General features: G+C 46.6%; 1 protein-coding gene across 1 annotated transcript in view; it reads left to right on the forward strand.

Annotated features, from left to right (window-relative positions):
- The window catches only part of KIAA1257 (KIAA1257 ortholog), a 41,385-nt gene that overhangs the window by 19,571 nt on the left and 1,856 nt on the right, over positions 1-19,958 (forward strand). Inside the window, 5 exon segments of the mRNA XM_005882599.1 lie at positions 6,245-7,144; positions 14,297-14,491; positions 16,566-16,860; positions 18,635-18,799; positions 19,692-19,904. Of these exon segments, the coding sequence (XP_005882661.1) occupies positions 6,245-7,144; positions 14,297-14,491; positions 16,566-16,860; positions 18,635-18,799; positions 19,692-19,904 (1,768 nt within the window).

Genomic DNA, 19,958 nt, shown 5'->3' on the forward strand with positions numbered 1-19,958 from the left:
CCCCGACAGTTCCTGGTGTTTGTCCAATGTGGCTAAAAGTCCATGCTCACAGCGGGACACAGAGACGCTGCTGGTGTGGAGGTGGCAGATGCTTCTGGTGAAGTGAAAGGACACTGGGTGGGGCTCCAGCAAAGGAAACAGAGAGATAACTTCCTCCCTCCCACTGATGTCATGGTTGATGGTGATAAACTGAGAATGGTCCTGGCTCGGCAGGCCGATTGTGTGTTTGTGTTTGCTATAGTAGCGTAAGATCTACTCCAAAACCAGCATGACTATTTGTAGTAATCATCTTCAGTTTCAGAATAGCCCAAGAGTTTGCAGACTTTAGTGGTAAATGTTGGCTAGCTAGCAACCCAGAAAGATTCTAGAAAGACTCTGAGTTTGAAATAAACTCTTATTTTCATTGCATCTTGGAGGGGCCAATCTTAGCCAAGCAGGACTGGTTTATACACTGGTTCCAACACTTATTAGCCAAGAGACCTTGGACAATGACAACATCTCTGGGCCTCAGTTCCCATCTGTCAAGGCGAGCTGAGAGCAACCACACAGCAGGGGAGGTTTGGCATTGTGTGGGGGCATTTTTGATGGTCACAAACGGGAGCCAGATGCTTTTGGCATCTAGTGGGATCCGGTTAACTGTCCTCACTAGAAAGAATGATCTGTCCTCAATGTCCGTAGTACTGAGGTTGGGGATCCCTACCCTGCAATTATGGCTGACACCTCCCTAAATGTCTGAGTGATGATTTCACTCCATGTATGTTTTGGAGATTTTTTCCTAAACTGGGGTAATCTTTTCCTGGAAAGGGTTTCCAAACTGCAAGAACACAAATCATAATTAGTCGTGGCCTGAACGAGTTGGCTTTATTGATGAGAATCACGTGGGAATGGGGAGGGTCGCCCCCAGGAGACGCTCACTGCCTGGGCAGACAGCTGCCACATGGGCCGCGGCCTGTTTTGGAAGTGCCTACGCTTTCTGAGCATGTGTGACTGGGGGTTTATGTGCCCTAGAAATATAACTACAAGCATTTGAAAGGATCAGGACTGATTTTTTTTAACCAGGTACTATGTGCTGGGCAGTGTTCCTGGCACCTTCACCTGCAGAGCACTAAGAAAGGTGGTATCTGTACCCATTTGGCACAGGAGTAAACAGCTTCCAAGAGCCTCTGACTTGTTGTGGGTCATGTGACTACCAAGAGTCAGATGTGGGATTTAAACCTGGCCTCTCTGCTTGCAAAGGTGCAGCTTGAGCCACTTTTTCCCTACACCAGTATCTCCCCACCTGGTGAAGTGAAAGGACACCTTTTATGAGAAAAGCACTCTCACAGCTCTCTGAGTGCCATGCATGGCTCAGTGCACCTGCCCTTTTTTCTAGCTGTACTATTGCAAAACCAACACAGTGGGAGCTGTGCCGCGCTTGACTTGGCTCAAATCTCTCCGTTATGTTGTGCATCAACATCTATGCTTTCTCATTGGACCACGGCAGTTAAAGTGACACCAATGGATCCCAAAATAGACATTAGCGTGGAAACTTTCCAACAGAGCTTTCTACAGTGACGGGTGTCTGATATCTGCATTGTCCAATCCTGTGACTCGTAGCCACACATGGCTCCTACGCATTTGAAATGAGACTCATGAAGAAGGAACTGCCTTTTAAATTAAAGTAAAAAAAAATTTAGTTAATTTAAATTTAAGGAGCCATATACAGCCAAAAACTGCTATACTAGACAGCACAAGTCTAGGATGGTGGTTCTGAATGCCCTGGGGGGCTTTTTAAAATCCCAATGTGAAGGCCAACTACATCAGACTGTCACGGGTGGCACCTAGTATCTATCTGTATTCCTTATTGTAGCCTAGAGGGGATTCAGGACCTGCTTGTATTACTAGATGACCATCAAGATTAAATTTAGAAAATTGGATTCTCTGAGAGAACTTATGGAAACTCAGTTTGAGGAACTGGTGTGTGACATGCTGTCTGCATGTTTCCCAATTCTTTTATTTTTTTAAGATTTCTTTTTTTTCATTGTTGACTCTTCTTAGCTTGCCTCATCCTTCTGTGCTTGTCTTTGGAATGTCATGAGTAACAGTCTAATGCTGTTTGTGTCTCCCCCCATGTCGTGAGTCATGGCAGTAAAATGTCTGCCAACGTTTTAGATTGTTTTTTGACTTTAAAAACAGAAGTTCCCATCATGACAGAGGAGCAAAAGCAGGACTTAAACCCCATGATCATAAAGATCAAAGGTATTTCCTGCCTTCCATCGCAACCTGTGCCCATCAATGAACTAAAGGTAAGAATGAGCCAGATGAACTGATTGAAGAGCTCCTTCCCCAGCCACTGCCCCATGACCTGTCACCGTTTATCCCCATCATGGCCCTCCAGGAGATGGGTAATCATCCCCATTTCACCATTTAGGATCTCACAGTGAGACATGAAAGAGATTGGGTTTCTGGGGTTAGGAGCTACCAAGTCTTGAGGTCTCCCATGGTGTTCTTCAAATGGGAGCAGTGATCCTGCCTTTGGAAGGAGTCCTACACTTCCTTGTTACAGCAGCTTATTTTGAACCAGCCAGGGTTAGCACTGTTGTTTGTCTTGGAAGTTCCCTTTCCCCTCTCTTGGTGGGCGCCCTGTCCCTGGATTCTCTGTCTTCCTCTTGCTTTGTTTGCTCCCTGGTTATGCTGGAGCTCATCCTCTTGTATCTTCTTGAGAAAAGGTTAAATGATGGGAGATACACTTGTGCTTCTTCAGCCTAAGGATTCATATCTTTGATGTGTTCTTAAATTCTCCATCCTTATCTTCTCTGTTTTCACCTTCCTGCTGTTGTATTTGCCATGGTGTTCTGAAACACCAGTTAGCTATATGTTAGGTCTAATCCCATTCTCCTCCATTTCCTCTTATTCATTCCTTTATATTTGTTGGTAGAGGCCTGGTGCACAAAATTCATGCACGGGTGGGGGGGGGGGGGTAGGGGGGCCTCAGCCCAGCCTATGCCCTCTCATAGTCTAGGAGACTTGGGGATGTCCGACTGCCATTGCTGCTGCACTCGCCAGCCTTGAGCCCGGCTTCTGGCTGAGCAGCGCTCCCCTAAGGGAGCACACTGACCACCAGGGGGCAGCTCCTGCATTGAGCGTTTGCCCTATGATGGTCAGTGCATGTCATAGAGACAGGTCATTCCACCATTTGGTTGATTTGCATATTAGCCTTTTATTATATAGGATATCTTTGTCTTTTTGTGTAAACATGGGTAATCCATTCAGCTATATATTTTAGTTCACTAATTCTCCAGTTTTTTACTTTTTAAATGTATTTTTTCAATTACAGTTTTGACATACAATATTATATTAGTTTTAGATGTACGAAAGGGTGATTAAACATTTATATAGTTTACAAAGTGATCAAAAGACTCCAGGAAAGAAAATCACCAGGGGATTTCCCCCGACTCTGTCCCATAGGGATCCTCGCACCCATTTCTTAGACCAGAAATAGGGGGCTTCTCTTAGAGCTCCCTGTCCATGCCTGGTACACAATTATGGAATTCAGGCTTCTCTGAGCCCAGTCAGGAACATACTGGAGGAAAATAAAACCCAGGAAACTCAATGAGTTCAGTCTCCTTCACCAGTCTGCCCATTTCCTTTTACTTTTCAGAGTCCTCTAATAAGCTGCTTCATGTATTCTGTCTAGGGTTTTTAGGTGCATTCACTGGGAGAATGCAAGGTGGGGTGTGCTTCTACTCCACTTAAACAGACTTAAAAGTTCCTTTTACTATTTTTAATTTTTCATTGTTAAAATTTTTTAAGTTATTTTTATTGATTTCATAGAAGAAAGGAGAAGGAGAAGGAGAGAGAGAGAGACAGAGAGAGAGAGAGAGAGAGAGAGACAGAGAGAGAGAGAGAGAGAGAGAGAAACATTAATGATGAGAGAGAATCATTGATTGGCTGCCTCCTGCACACCCCACACTGGAGATCGAGCCCACAACCCAGGCATGTGCCCTTGACCAGAATTGAACCTCGGACTCTTCAGTTCACAGGCCGACACTCTATCCACTGAGCCAAACCAGCCAGGGCAAAAAATTTTAATATTGACATTATTGCAGGTGTCCCCCTTCTTCCCCCTTGCCCACCTTTTTTATTTAAATTTATTAGGGTGACATTAGTTAATAAGGTTACATAGGTTTCAGGTGTACATCTCTATGATACAAGATCTGTACATTGCATGTATGCCCACCACCCAAATTCAAGTCATCTTTTGCCAACATATAGTTGACGCCCTTTACCCTTTACTACCTCCCCACCACCCTTCCCTCTAGTAACCATCATACTGTTTTTTTGTGTCTATCAGTTTCAGTTTTATAAGCTTCTGCACAGTAATTTTTTGTTTTTATTATTTTCTAGATGTCCTTTTTTATTGTCTGTATACAAGTCCTTTGCCAGGTGCATGTATGTGTGTGTGTGTGTGTGTGTGTGTGTGTGTGTGTGTGTATGACATTTTCTGTCAGTCTGAGGCCTGACTTTAATTTTCTTAATAGTGTCTTTGATGAAGTCCATTTTATCAACTTTTCCTGTTATAACAAGTGTTTTTTGTGTCCTCTGAAATAAACCTTTTCCCACCTTAAGTTCATGAAGGTACTCTCTTAAGTTTTCTTCTAAAAGATATATAATTTTAGCTTTTATGTTTAGGTCTGTGATTCATCTAGAATTAACTCCATTTTCCTGACCATGAAAATGGTATATTTCATTATGTAGACTTTCTTTAATTTCTGTCTGCAATGTTTTATAGTTTTCAGTGCATAAGTTTTATACATCTTCCATTTTATTTCTTCTTAAGCATTTTTTAAAGACATATGCTATTGTAGGTGATGTTTAAATTGTTTCATTTTAAAATTATTCATGGCTAGTAAATAGAACTCTGATAGATTTGACCATGATGATTTTTAAAATTTTTTTAATGTAATGTGTGTTTTATGTATCTGATTATTATTATACCTTTTGCCTTCGTGCACCTGGTTTGGCTCATAGGACCATTTTTCCCTTAAGTGTTTTGTGATTTTTTGCTATGATCTCAGGTTCAGTGGACCTTTCTCTGTGGGAATTCTTTGAGGTTGAAAGTGGGTTTCTGCAGAAAGGTTTCTTAAGTCCTTCTTCTAGGTACCTGGGAGCACTACCAACCCCAGCATTGTTTTAAAATAAATTTCAGCATCAGTGTAAAATAAATAGGATACTTTAAATATGAATTCAGATCATGACTTTTGTAACAGTTTTTTATTAGAAAACTAGAGTCCTGGTGCACGAATTCATGCACCAGTGGGGTCCCTTGGCCTGGCCTGTGGGATCGGGCCAAAATAGGCTCTCCTGCATCCCTTGAGGGGTCCTTGATTGTGAGAGTGCATAGGCAAGGCTGTAGGACCCCACGAGTGCACAATCAGGGCCTGGGAGGAACATGGAAGGTTGGCTATCCAGGCAGGGATGGGGGAGGGCTCCAAGGTATGTCTGGCCCTCCTTGTTCAGTCCCCACCTGCCGGACCCCAGCAGCAAGCTAACCTATGAGTTAAAGTGTCTGCTCCCTGGTGGTCAGTGCATGTCATAGCGAACAGTTGATCTGCCTTAGCATATCATTAGCATATTAACCTTTGATTGGTTAAATGGCCGACTGGTCAACCAGACACTTAGCATATTAGGCTTCTATTATATAGGATCCTAGCACCACAGTGAACATATGCAAAGGCTCCCTATTCCCTGCCTCAACACAGCTCCGCCCTCTTTTCCATTTCGTTTTCCAACCCCTCATAAGCCCCAAACCTCTGTGAATCTTTCTCCCCCTTGTCGCAGCTTCCCATGTGGATGCTTAATATGGTAAAGATGAGCCTGTGCCAACTCCCCAGATGTATGTCTGGGTCACTTGTGTCCACCTTTTTTTTTTTTTTTTTGCCTGACCTTGACCTAAGACCTAGAAATGTAGATGTGAAAAGGTACATGGCCTGTCTTCATAGCATTCACAATTTGGGAGGAAGAAGTAGTGAGCCAACTGTTGAGCCCTTTCCTGTGCCTGCCACCAGCTTGGCGCTTTCACATATGTCACTCAGTCCTGGGGATGAACTTGCAGAGCAGGCTCTCTCCTGGGTGTTTTGTGGATGAGGAGACCCAGACTCGGGGGCTATGGGAGGCGAGTGTGGCACTGGGATCTGAGCCCCTGCAACTGGGAGCCTTCCTTTAGAGGAGAGATGACGTGATGTCCCCCGGCTTTCTCACAGAGGCTCTGCACCCCCGTGTACTGCAAGTACCAGTTTCATAAGACTCCCGTTCACCAGACCGAGGGGCAGCCCCATGGAAACCACGTCTCCTTCAAGGACCTCAATGTCATCTTCCTTGGGGCAATGAACTCCAATGACCTGAGGGAATACCTGGAGGGCCCCCCAATGGTGGTAGAAGTTCATGATCGAGACCGAAAGTCAGAGGAGTATTCCAGGAAGCCCACCCTGTTTGGGGAGGACCCTCTGGATTCATACCTCAACTTTCAGGCCTTCATCTCTCCCGAAGAGACAAAGAACAACCCCTTTGAATCCCAAAACAAGATGTGGGACCCGTATGGAGTCGCCCGGGTAAGTTTTGCTGACCTCCTCCTCGGCCACAAGTACTTGAACTTGGCTATCCCCATCCACAATTGTAAGTCCAAGCCCACACACCATGACGAGGACGGCAGGAGCAGGAAGGTTGTGGGATTTAGGGCCCCTAATGATTCCCATCACACCCCAATGCCGATGGGCAACTACATAGACGCCAACTCCCTGCTCAAGCTGAGAGTGGACATCACGGTGCCACTGCAGGCCATGGCAGAAGCCCCCGATTCAGACGTCATGGGCACCCAGTTAGGCCGCATCGTTTTCGTATTTGACAGCAAGAAGATCTCCCTCCTGTATAGCCTGCTGCAGGACATCACCATGATCAATGCCAAAGCCCTCGACCTGGACTCCTACCCTATCCCGATCCTCCAGCAGATCCTGTCCGCCTTTAAGATTCGGGTGAAGGTCCAGGAAAGGCCGGACCTGGATGTGCTCACCGGCTTCCACCTGCTGGATGGGAAGATCCACCTCCTCATCTTGGAGGGCTTGGCTGACCAAGGCTTGAAGCGGCTGTGGGAGAGCCACCAAAGCCGGTAGGTGGCATCTGGATGCTGAGTGAGCGGAGAGATCTCTCCAAGCCACGCTGAGGTTCTCTGTCCTCTCTGAGAGGGATACATTCACTCCTTTCCTCTTGGGGTTTATTATAGGGTGCTCCTCAGGTCTCAGGAGTTGGATTTTATAACAAGAGGAACTGATTGATTGCCTTTAGTTGAAGGGAAGACTTTCAGGATACATAGAAGAAAAGGTGGTTCAGGAAAAGGGGTCCGGCCTTCAGACTCCTGGGGGGCCTGCTTGGTTAACGGGGAGCAGAATGTTGTGTGTGGCCCTGGTCCACGTGAATTGAAAGGGAAAAAAAATTGTGCTTTATGACATTAAGGTAGTAGACATCACAAAGAAATAGATTTCAACTCCCCGAGGGAAAAAAATTGTGCTTTATGACATTAAGGTAGACATCACAAAGAAATAGATTTCAACTCCCCGAGGTAGGATATATGTGATATTTTGGATCTAGAGGAGCTGTCAAAGCTACAGAAAATTCTTCTTCCCTGAAGGCCTTCCAAAAGCATGTGATGGGGACATTGTACAGGCAACTGAAGTGTCTGATTCTGGGCTGGAGCAGATAGCCCTCATGGTCCTTCCATTCTTTAGTTTTGATGACATGAGAATTCTCTTTTCCTTTCATGACTTTCAAGCATCCCAGTTTGGGTAAATAGGACCTCCCTTCTTTAATATGCGAGTCCCATATTTGTCCTCGGAGCTCAGATATCCCAGGACCCAGATGTTGATAACAGCAGAAAGTCTTCAAGTTGAGTCTATCCATGCAGCAGGGGAGTGCGACCCTGTGGGGGTCCTGTTTTGGGCTTATGGGCCAAGAAAGACTGGAAGAAACTGGCCTTATGGCTGGTTATCTTCCCAAAAGAACTGAAAACAGGTTCCCACACAAAAACATACACATGAATGTTCATAGCAGCATTATTTATCATAATCAAAAACAACCCATTTGTTCATCGACCAATGAACAAAATGTGATACATCCATACAATGGAATAATATTCATCCATAAAAAAGGAATGAAGCATTGACACACATGCTTCACTAAGTAAAAGAAGCAAGATATAAAAGGCCACATATTCTATGACCCCATTTATATGAAACATCTGGAATAGTCAAATCCTTAGAGATAGAAGTAGATCAGTGGTGGCCAAGATCTCAGGGGAGACACAGAGGAGAAGTGTGGAGTGATGCTAACAGTATAGTTTCTTTTTTGGTGATGAAGATATCCTAGAGTTAGACAGTGTTCGTGGTTGCACAACACTGTGAATATACTAAAAACCACTGAACTGTATGCAGTACTTTAAAAGGGTGCCATTTATGATGTGTAGCAAAGAATTTGGCCTTGCCCAAGAGAGGTCAGGCCTTCGCCCTTGTCTCCTGGAAGGTAATCTATGTTATACCTCATGGGAGGGTCTTTGTTTAGGTTGGGAGCTGACCACACCAGATCTGAAGGTGGGAGCAGCCTCATCTGACAATCATAGTGACGACGGGTTGTGCCAAAAGACCAGCAATGTGATTTAGGGTGGAGCCGTGTGAACTGACCTGGAGACTGAGATTGCCACATGGGCCATCAAGCAATTAATCAGTCATGCCTCTGTAGACACGGTCTGTGGACACCAAGGCGTGGGGGAGTGACTCTGTGCGTATGGCCTCTCCAATGTCATGAAGGGTGCACACCCTGATCCCATGAGGAAAGGCCAAGGAGAGCTTTGCGTTTGGAACCATCCTGGACCCTGCTCTAGGTACCTCTTCCTTTGGCTCATTTGAGCATGTACCTTTTCCCTGTAATAAGCTGTGTGAGCATAACAGCTTTCTGTAAATGCTTCTAGCAAATTGACAAACCTGAGTGTGCTTTTAGGAACTCCTGGAACTTTCCGTGGTTATCAGAAGTCAGGGCAGTTTGGGGGTCTGTGCCTTCAAGCTTTGCAGTTTGTCTAATTCAGGTCATGTGGTATGTGGATTATGTCTCAATGGAAATATTTTTCCCAGGGGCAGAAATAACATAGAGTATGTCCACTGATCCCAGTTCAATTAAGCTAGAAATTAAAAAATTATTAACCAAAAAAAAGTCAAATGCTTAAAAATTAACAATTACTTCCAAATAACCCATGGGTCAAAAGAGAAACTGTAATGGAAACTAGACATTTTTGAATTCAACAATAATTAAAATAGTAAAATATCTAAATTTGTGGGATGACATTAAAGCATTATTTAGAAAAAACTTTACTCTTAAATGCTTATGTTTGAGAAAAATAAAGGCTGAAAATTACTGAGACATTTACTGGAAATGTCTGCGATGTTACAGACATTGAAATAGGTGTTTTAAACTATGTCAATCAGTTTAAAATTTCATTAGAAATTTACCAAAAAATAATACCAAAAATATTTTCAGATTAGATAGTTTCATGAGGTGTCTCAGTATAAAAATTAATGTTGAATTTCTAGATACCACCTACCTACAAAAAATAATTTTTAAAGAGGAAGCAATTTAAAGGTATCATAAAATATGACATTGATAGGAATAAATTTGACAAAAGGGAGCAAAAGACCTCTGTTGTAAATACTATAGGACTTTTAGAAACATTTAAGAAAACCAAAATAAGTGAAGGGAGTTACCATGTTTATTGTTTGGAATATTCAATATTGTAAAGGTGTTTATTATCTCCAAATAGGTCTATCAAATCAATGGAATTCCAATTTAATAATACTAACATTTTTTTGCCATTTTTATTTTTATTTTTCCATCACCTTTTATCCCGTCTATTGCCCTCTTCCACCTCCACCCTTTCCCCTTTACCCCCATCACCACACTGTTGTTCATGTCCATCAGTTCTCTCTCTTTTTTGTTCAATCCTCCCCACCCCCCAGCTGTCTGCCTGCTCTCTATCTATAAGTTTATCTCTATTTGCTTGGTAGTTCAGTTTGTTCATTAAATCCCACTGGCTGAAACAAGGGTGGGGCGGGGTAGGACAAGGGGAGGGCACCCAACAAAGAGAGAAAAAAAGAAGAAAAAGAAAAAATGAGGAGGGGAGGGGTGAGATGGTACCTGCCAGTTTTAACAAGGCAGAGGAAGAGCAGGAAGATGGTACCTATCAGCCTCTGCCTCCAGAAAGCATCCCTGCGTTACAATTAGCAAATGAGTCTCTTTCACATAAAATCTGGGGACTTTGCAAAGAGCTGCTTCTGTGCTGGGCCCTGGCCAACTGAGTCTGGCACTAGCCCTTTTCAGAATCATTTCTCCGTTTGTCGCAGCCCCACAGATCTTGTGGGAATGAGCTCCATCGTTTTCAAAGCTAGATGTTTTGAGGGCTCATCTCTTAGGTGCTCATCTGAAAAGCTTGGATGTCCAATGTGGAAAAGGAACCCTTCACTGCTCATGCAAAGTTTCCGTTTTGAGTTTCCTTCTGATTACGGGTCATTGTGCCAGGGTGGGGATCATGGTGACATTGTGTCAGCCTTTTTACCTGCTCCTGTGTGGCTTTTTCATGTTTGCCCTATGTGAAAGAGGGGTTTTTTGTTTGTTTGTTTGTTTTGTTTGTTTGTTTGTGTTTTTTGTTTTTTGTTTTCAGAGGAAACTGTTTCATATGTAGCTACAGAGAGAGCTGTTGTATGTGTGGGAGGAGGTGGGTTCAGGGTCTTCCTACATCGCATCTTGAGCAGGAATCTAGGTTGAGTTTTTGTTTGCTCTGTTTTAGTTTGGGGCAGGGGGTGGTATTTGTTTGTTGCCAATTCATATCCATTGACTAAAGCACCATTTGTTGAAAATACTATCTTCCTTTATAGAAATACTTTTGCTTTTTTTTATCAAAAATCAGTGAGTCATAAATGTATGGATGTATTTCTGAGTTCTCTATTCTGTTCCATTGATCTATTTATCTCTTCACCAATAGCACACAGTTTGATTACTGTGGCTATAATTAGTCAAGTAAAGTGATTCTTTCCCCTTTATTCTTTTTTTCAAAATTGTTTCAGCTATTCTAGTTTCTTTGCCTTTTCATTTAAATTTTACAAAAAGCTGTCTATATCTATAAAATGTCTCACTAGAATGTTGATAGGAATTGCTAAACCTACATATCATTTGGGGAAGAACTGACATGATTGCTGTTGAGTCTTCCAATCCATGAATATGGTATGCTTCTCCATTTACTTAGATCTTTAATTTCTTTCAACAGCGTTTTATAGTTTTCTTTTTTTATATTTTTTTTATTGATTTCAGAGAGGAAAGGGGAGAGAGTGAGATAGAAACATCAATGATGAGAGAAAATCACTGATTGGCTGCCTCCTGCATGCCCCACACTGAGGATCGAGCCCACAATCCAGGCATGTGTCCTGACCAGGAATCGAACCATGACCTCCTGGTGCATAGGTCAACACTCAACCACTGAGCCATGCCAGCTGGGCAGCATTTTATAGTTTTAAACATACATGTTCAGTATATGTTTTGGTAGATTTATATCTAAGTACTTTATTTTTTAGTCATTTAAAGTGATATGATATTTTTAATTTCAGTTTCTAGGTGTTCATTGCTTGTATATAAAACATGATTGATTTTTCTTTGTTGATCCTGCAGCCTTGCTAAACTCATTGGTTTGAGGAGTGTTTGTTTTTGGTAGGGATTTCTTGGGATTTTCTACATAGACCATCATATCATCAGCAAATATGGATAGTTCAGTTTCCTCCTTTCTAAACTATATGTCTTTATTTCCTTAGTGTGCTGGCTAGGACTTGCAGCATTATTTTTTATCAGAGTAGTGACATCCTGCCTTGTTTCTGATCTTTGGTGGAAGCATGGGGTCTTTCCCTATTATATATTACTAGAGGCCCGGTGCACAAAAATTTGTGCACTTGGGGGTAGGGGGTCCCTCAGCCTGGCCTGTGCTCTCTCGCAGTCTGGAACCCCTTGGGGGCTGTGCTCGCCAGCCTTGAGCCTGGCTTCTGGCTGAGCAGTGCTCCCCTGTGGGAACATACTGACCAGCAGGGGGTACCTGCCCCCTACTGGTCAGTGCACATCATAGTGAGCGGTTGAGTGGCCTTAGCATATCATTAGCATATTACCTTTTGATTGGTTGAATGAACAACCAGGCAACTGGACACTTAGCATATTAGGCTTTTATTATATAGGATGAGGTATAGAAAGGTAAGTAACTTGCCCAAGGCCAGACAAACATCTAGTAAGTAGAACAGTTGGCAATCAAATCCAAATGGCATGGCTTAAATTCTGTGCTATTACTATTATATATATATATATATATAATGTATTTTGAAGGATGGTGTATTACTTTCCCAGGGTTGCTGTTACAAATTACCAAATATTTGGTGAGGGGATGATGGCTGTTTGCAGCTGGTCACACCCCCTTCAGGGTGGGGGTCCCCACTGGGGTGCCTGGCCAGTCTGGGTGAGGGGCTGAGGGCCGTTTTCAGGCTGGCAGGCGACTGAAGCTCCCAGCCTCTTATTTTTTCTTTTTTTTTATTCTGGGATTTATTTACCTTCTATAGCTGTCACTGGAGCTGAGAGCCAGCTCCAGCTCTGAGGCCCGGCTACAGCTCTGAGGCCGTGGCTGGCTGAAGGCAGGTATCTGGGTTTGTTTAGCTTCTATAATTGAAACTCTGTTGCCATCACTGGCGCTCTAAGCTCTGAGGCCCCGGCTGGCTGAAAGCAGGTATCTGGGGTTTGTTTAGCTTCTATAATTGAAACATTGTTGCTTCCGGAGCTCAGAGCTGGGCCGCGGCAGGCGGGGAACCTTGGCTTCCTCCATCACTGGAGCAAGCAAGCCTCATGTTCGCTTCAGCTGCATGGCTGCCGGCCGCCATCTTTATTGGCAGTTAATTTGCATATCCTGCTGATTAGCCAATGGGAAGCATAGTGGAGGTATGGTCAATTACCATTTTTGTCTATTATTAGATAGGATGCTAGGCATAGGGCTTCACAGATGTCCTTTACCTATTTGGGGAACTTCCACTCTATTCCTAATTTACTGATGGTTTCCTAATTCTCTAGTTCACATAATTTACAAAGATCCCAGGTGGATTAAAAACCTATTTGAAATAATTATAGACTTATAATAAGTCATAGGAATATTAGAGAAGTTCCACGTACCCAATACTCAGTTTCTCACAATGGTGACATCTGACATAAAGTGCCTTATTGGTGGACATAGTATAATTAATTAGACCACGATACCTGGCCTTACTCACAGTTCACCAGAAAAATCTATTTTTGAAAACCAGTAGTATAAGGGTTTTAGATGATAATAAAGGAGAACATATTCATGATCTCAGAATAAAGAGTGGTTTCTTAAATAAGACTGAAGTACAAAGAATAAAGGACAATAATGATAGATTTAGCTACATTAAAATTAATAATAACTTCTTGCCCTAGCTGGTTTGGCTCAGTGAATAGAGCATCAGCTTGCAGATTGAAGGGTCCCAGGTTCGATTCCAGCCAAGGGCACATGCCTGGGTTGTGGGCTTTATCCCCAGTGGGGGATGTGCAGGAGGCAGCCAATCAATGATTTTCTCTCATCGTTGATGTTTCTATCTCTCTTTCCCTCTCTCTTCCTCTCTGAAATCAATAAAGATATATAAAAAATAAAATTAATAACTCCTGTTCATGCAAAGACACCAAAGGAATTGTGAAAACACAAGCCACAGAGAAAAAAATATATATTTGCAATGTGTGGAGCTAGTATGCTGAACATATAAAATGCCTGTGAACCAATAAGAAAACAATAACAATATCCCAATGGAAAAATAGGCAAAATACTTAATAAAAAAGGAAGCTCCATGACAAAACACACAGATACACCAGCAGTATGTGCAGGATACTTGAGCCTTCACCAGGTTCAACAAGGGGTGGGGACAACGTGTGCCAAACACAGAGGGTGGCATAGCAGGCTGTGTTTAGAGATTGCCAGGCTGGTATAGCCAGCGTATAAAGATGAGTGCCAGGGTCGAGGTTGTGGGAGGGGCAGTGGGACACAGCAACATGAGGTTGGTATCTGCATTTCAGCATTTTCACTGCCAACCTCCCCTGCAAGGTTTTAAACCAGCAGAAAACAAAACAAAAAAACCTCTGTCAGCCAGAGCAAAACAACAGGAGTTAAGACCCCATCTTGTGCCGTCTCTTGCAGGATCACCAAAGCAGAGTGCGGGACATACAAGGTGCTCTACAACTCCCAGCTGCTGTTTCAGCAGCGCCTCTACGCAGACCTGGACACCATCCTGTACCACATGCACCTCTGCAAGCCACTGTCTCAGCTCATGAAGCACGTGGCGCTCCACCTCCGCAGCAGGGTGATGCAGAAGGCCTTCCGGGCCCTGACCAGGTACCACCCCCGCCTGCTGCAGGGATGGGAGCTGCCAGCCTGCCTGTGCAGTGCAATGGGCAGTGCAGCGACCCTTTGAGAAGCTGGGCCAGGGGTGGAATGCTGTCCCAAGGGACCCCGAGCCTGTGTCGCTTCCACTGTTCCACATGCTCTCCCAAGAGAGCTTGAGAGGCATATTGGTGTAATGAAGACAGTTCATTCAAACCCATGTCACATGAATCTACCTGCTGTACTTGGAGAACATCCCAGAATAGCCCGAGGAATAAGAAACTGGTTCAAACCCATTTTCCCAGGGAGCGATGGGAAACCGCCAGACCCACCAGGCCAGCAACAGCTTTCTCAGCCAGGTGCTGGCTTTTCTGTCTGCTTCTCCCTTCTTTCCCTATTCCTCAAAAGCCATTCTCCAAAGATCTGGGTCTTTTGCTACTTGCATTCCTTTGCCTGTGCTGTTTTGTTTGTTTTTTTAATCCTCACCAGAGGATATTTTTTCCATTGATTTTTAAAGAGAGTGGAAGGGAGAGGGAGAGACAGAGAGAAACACCGATGTTCAAGAGACACATCGATTGGTTGCCTCCTGCATGCCCCCCACCACCACCAGGGCCAGGAGCCTGCAACTGAGGTACGTGCCCTTGACCTGGACCCTTCAGTCTGCAGGCTGATGTTCTATCCACTGAGGGCAAGGGCCTGTGCTGTTTCTTTTGCTCCGACCCCAGGCTTGGAATGGTGGGCACTCCCCACCCTGGAAGCTGTGCGCTCCTTCCGCTGGGTTTTGGGCGGAGCTCCTCCATCTGCATATAGAACGGTGCCTGCTGAGGAGGAGGGCTAAGAGGGACAGGCCCCGTTTAGAAGAGAAGATTGACACTGAAGAGTGCAGTGGGGCGCTGAGTGAGTGCTGGGCGCGCTGTAGCGCTGGGCCCAGGCCAGGCGCTATGCTAGGGAGGCAGCACAGTGTGAGCACGGGACAGGACGCGGGCTGCGTTCAGTGGGGCCTGGGCATTCAGGGGCTCTGCCGCTCAGCGCAGGAAGCTGGCAGGCAGGGCTACCAGTGGCAGAGGTGGTGGGTGGCCAGCAGGGGCAAGCGGCCGGGGTCCACAGTGACCAGCCTGGCTCCAAGGGGACACGCAGTGCCTGGGTGGAGGGTCTCACCTGCGTGGGGAGTGATGGCAGGGAGTCTGCCCCCACACCCCCCCCGGCCCCTCCCCCCCGGGCTGTGGGCACCAGGCAGCCTCAGCTCACCGCGTAAAGGGCACAGATGCAGTCCCACTGCCACTCGGTTCCAGGTGAAAGGCCAGGAGCGAGCAGGGGCCTCACAAAGGAAGCAGGTGGCGGTGCCTCTACTGCCAAGGGCCCAGGCTGCAGTGACAAGAGACACCGGGCCAGGCCCTCCCCAGACGCTGAGCAGAAGCTCTTCCCCCGGAGGCAGGGTGTCCAAGGGAAGGAAGGGGGGAAGGAGGAGGGCTCAGTCCTTGTGAGAAGCAGAAAGTCACCGTGAGCCACAATGCGCTCAGCCTGTGTGGGGAGCAGAAGGAAGCCGGCCTGGCTGCCCCTGGCCTGTGCGCTTGGAATCTACTCTGCAATCAAAGTAGGAAGTCAGGAAGTGACTGCCCAGAGCTCAGGGTCCTGCTGCCTGGGCAACCCCCCCCCCCGCCCCCCTCCCAGCTGCCCCGCCTCTGGGTCCAAGTTGCTCCAGAGGGAAAGGGAGGGGAGGGAGCGGACAGAACCCCATTCCCATGGAGCCCCATTTCTGTGATCTTCCCCAGCTCCCCACTGCCTGGGCCTGAGCTGTCCCGGCAGAGAAGGGGTGCCAGAGTCCCCCAGGCTGGGGGGAGCCTCCCCAGGTTCACCTCCTGCAGCCCCCGCCCCCCTCCCCCCCGCAGAGAGCCCCTTCCTGCCACTAAGGTGACAGGGAAGGACACGTGGGAGTGGGCGGCTCTCAGACGCTTTCCTTCTATAAGCGCATGTTCACCCGCTAAGCAGCCTCTCCGAGCTGTCCTTTCCTCCGGTAAAGTGGGGATGGTTTGACCTGTCTCGCAAGGCAGGTGAGCCTGAGGAGGGTGGCCCTTCTGTGTTCCAGGATCTACTGCATCTGCCATTACAGCACCAAGCTCAGGGAGGTGATCACCCGAGACCTGCTGCCTTCCTCCACCATGATCAAGCACTTGAGCCAGGAGTTTGGCTTGCCCATTTCCCTAAAAGAACTCATCGACAACAAGAAACTTTTGGCCACCCCACCTCAACCCACCTCCACGCTTGACCTGCGAAGTCGGAAATCCACCCTCAACACTGAGATCCTCGCCCACCAGGAGAAGTACCTGCAGTGGCGGAACAGTGTGATGAAGAAAAGATACGAGACTTTCAATCTGATCCAGGTGGGCACCCTCTCTGCTCTGCGGTCAGGGGTGCCAGGCCTTGGCCCCACCTGGGCTGTCCGGTCGCATGCTGGGAGACATAGAGCAGGTGGCCACATCCCGAATGGGGCATCTGCCTCTGGCCTGTACCTACTCTCCTGCCCTGGGATCCCAGGCGGGATGGGCAAGATGTGCCAGGTGCAGGGCTGGCCCACCCCAGAGGCACTCACTCATAGCCTGGCACACCCCGTCCTCCTGAAAGGCGACAAGGAAAGCTCTTTACCTTGGCCCCAGAGTCCATCTTTGAGGAAGAACTGTCGTGTGTGTGTGTGTGTGTGTGTGTGTGTGTGTGTGTCATCTTAAGTTGCTAAGGGCATGTTATCGAGTGTCCAAGCAACACAGGAGATAAAGTAAATGGGCATGAGAAAATGTAAAAGGAAGAGAGAGGAGACTGAGAAGCTGGTGAGGCAACAGGAGGCTGGCTGCTGTGGGGCCTAAATGGCCAACAAGAACCGCCTTCACCCCACACCAACCAAAATACAAAAACACCAGCATCCAAGGTGGGACTCGAAGTCCTCACTTGTGGTCTGTGTGTAAGAAGCCACCGACCACATCCCCACACCAATCTCTATTCAAACAACAAGTCCCCTAGGAGTGTGCAAACTAACAAGGCCACTTTTTTTTTTTAACCTTCTTGAGTTAAAAAAAATTTTTAAGCAAAAGATAGTTCTTTTGCTGAAGGTTGCTAGGCAAGTGAAGGACAAGCTGTGCTGCCCAGCACTTAGCAATTTAGAGTAAAACTCTTCCTCGTTGTCTTTTTGGGTCTTAGCCACCTTTCTCCTCTGAAACCTTCTGTTTCGCCTTTTATCTCTTTCCTCGTTGCTATTTTCTTTTGATGTTTTTATTTTTCAACTATAGTGGGTATACAATATTATGCTACTTTCCGGTGTATAACAAAGTCATTAGACATTTGTATACTTTATGAAGGGATCACCCTGGTAAGTGTCGTACCCATCTGACACCATACACAGTTATTGCAATATTATTGGCTGTACTTTACATCTCTGTAACTGCTTTTATGTACTTTATGAAGGGATCACCCTGGTAAGTGATCCCATCTGACACCATACACAGTTATTGCAATGTTATTGGCTGTACTTTACATCTCTGTAACTGCTTTTATAACTAGAAATGAACTGGATTTTTATTTCATTTTTTTATTTTTTTCCTTTTTGCTCAATCCCACCCCTTTCCACATCCAACCTTACCCACTCTCTCCGGACAGCTGTCAGCCTGCTCTCTGTCTGTGAGTCTGTCTCCACGTTGCCTGTTAGGTCAGTTTGTTCATTAGATCCCACACAGGAGAGAAATCCTGTGGTAGTTGCTGTTTTTATTCACAAAGGAAGCCAACAGACCATTCTGAGGCTGTGGAGAGAAGAGGCTGATACCCCCATGCATACAGCCACGGTCAAGGAGGGTGGTCCTTGCTGCTTTAGTTCATGGCTCCCTGTATATACCGCGCAAGCCTCCCGCCTCTCCCACACCTGACTGTCTGAGCCGTAAACTCTGCCAAGTGCTATGTGTCCCAGTGCCACGTGCCTGGTCCAACAAGTTCCACTTGTAGACAGTAAGGGGCCGGGCTGGATGGCCCTGGGGCAGGGTCTGTGATGAAACGCCAGCTCCCGTGTTCAGGAACCGATGCCTGCACTGCAGCCGTGCCCTGGGGCCTACTCCAGGCAGGCGGCTGGTGCTGAGGGGCCCTGAGCAGGTAATGCCTGGTGTCTCTTGTCTTCAGAAAAACATCAGCAAAGCCTACCAGGTGAGCAGGAAGTCCCCAAAGCCCGTGGTGAGGGTGATTCGGGGTTCGATCCCTGCTACAGAGGATGTGTACAACTACAGCACTCAGGCCCTGAACTCGGCAGAGCTGGTCAAGAAGAAGCTGTACGGTGAGATGAACAAGGTGAGTGAGAGGCGCAGAGAGCGGGAAGCAGCCATGTGCTTATACTCCGGGCAGGATAGCAGCCTTTGCCTGACCCCATGAACTCTCTCCTCTCTGCCCACCCTGCCTGGAGCTCAGCAGGAGATCTGGTGTGTGGGTGAGAGCCAACCAGCAAGGGGAGGAAGCAAGGGCCCGGGCGCTGGGAGAGGTGTTCTGTTCCCACACTACGTGTGAGTCCTCCACGTGCAGGGGTGAGCCAAGAGGTCCTCAAGGCAGATGTTCACAGCTGCCAACCACTGCAGGTCCCTCGCCTCCAGGAGAAGGTGGCAGCTGCCCCGGAAAAGCAGCCGTCACCCTGAAGGCTAAGTCTAGAGTAGTGGTTCTCAACCTTCCTAATGCCGCGACCCTTTAATACAGTTCCTCATGTTGGGGTGACCCCCAGCCATAAAATAGTTTTCGTTGCTACTTCATAACTGTCATTTTGCTACTGTTATGAATCGTAATGTAAATATCTGATATGCAGGATGTATTTTCATTGTTACAAATGGAACATAATTAAAGCATAGTGATTAATCACAAAAAAAATATGTAATTATATATGTGTTTTCCGATGGTCTTAGGCGACCCCTGTGAAAGGGTTGTTCGACCCCCAAAGGGGTCGCGACCCACAGGTTGAGAACCGCTGGTCTAGAGCTAGGCTTTCGGCACACGGTGCATTTAGACTAGGGCTACTCACGTCAAAACACAGATGGGACACTCCCAGGGCCGCTGCCCAGCTCAGGGCATCTGTCCAATACTGTCCCTGTGCCCTCTGCGGTTTCTGACATCTGCTTGGAAACCTGAGGCCGAGTCAGCCCCATCCAAGTCTGCCCCCACCCCCACTTCCATTCACACGTTTGCCCCTCATTTCCAGGAGCCATGGAAAAGATACACGTATTCACAGCATTTCCTCTCAGCCATGGTGGAGACTCGGAATTTAAAGGAAGAGGAGAAAAAAGCCAAGGAGAAGTCCCGCCAGGCCTGGCTCACAACCAATGGGTTCCGAGTGATCGGTCTTCATAAGAGCACTGAGAGCGACCACCACCTCGACCTGCTGCCCATTGGTGCCACCACAGAGCTGACCGAGGTCCCCAGGGAGGAGCCGGGTGTCGGGGAGGGGGAGGGGCGTCCACAGGGGCCT

The sequence above is a fragment of the Myotis brandtii genome, unplaced genomic scaffold, assembly GCF_000412655.1.
Source record: "Myotis brandtii unplaced genomic scaffold, ASM41265v1 scaffold729, whole genome shotgun sequence".
NCBI lineage: Eukaryota > Metazoa > Chordata > Mammalia > Chiroptera > Vespertilionidae > Myotis > Myotis brandtii.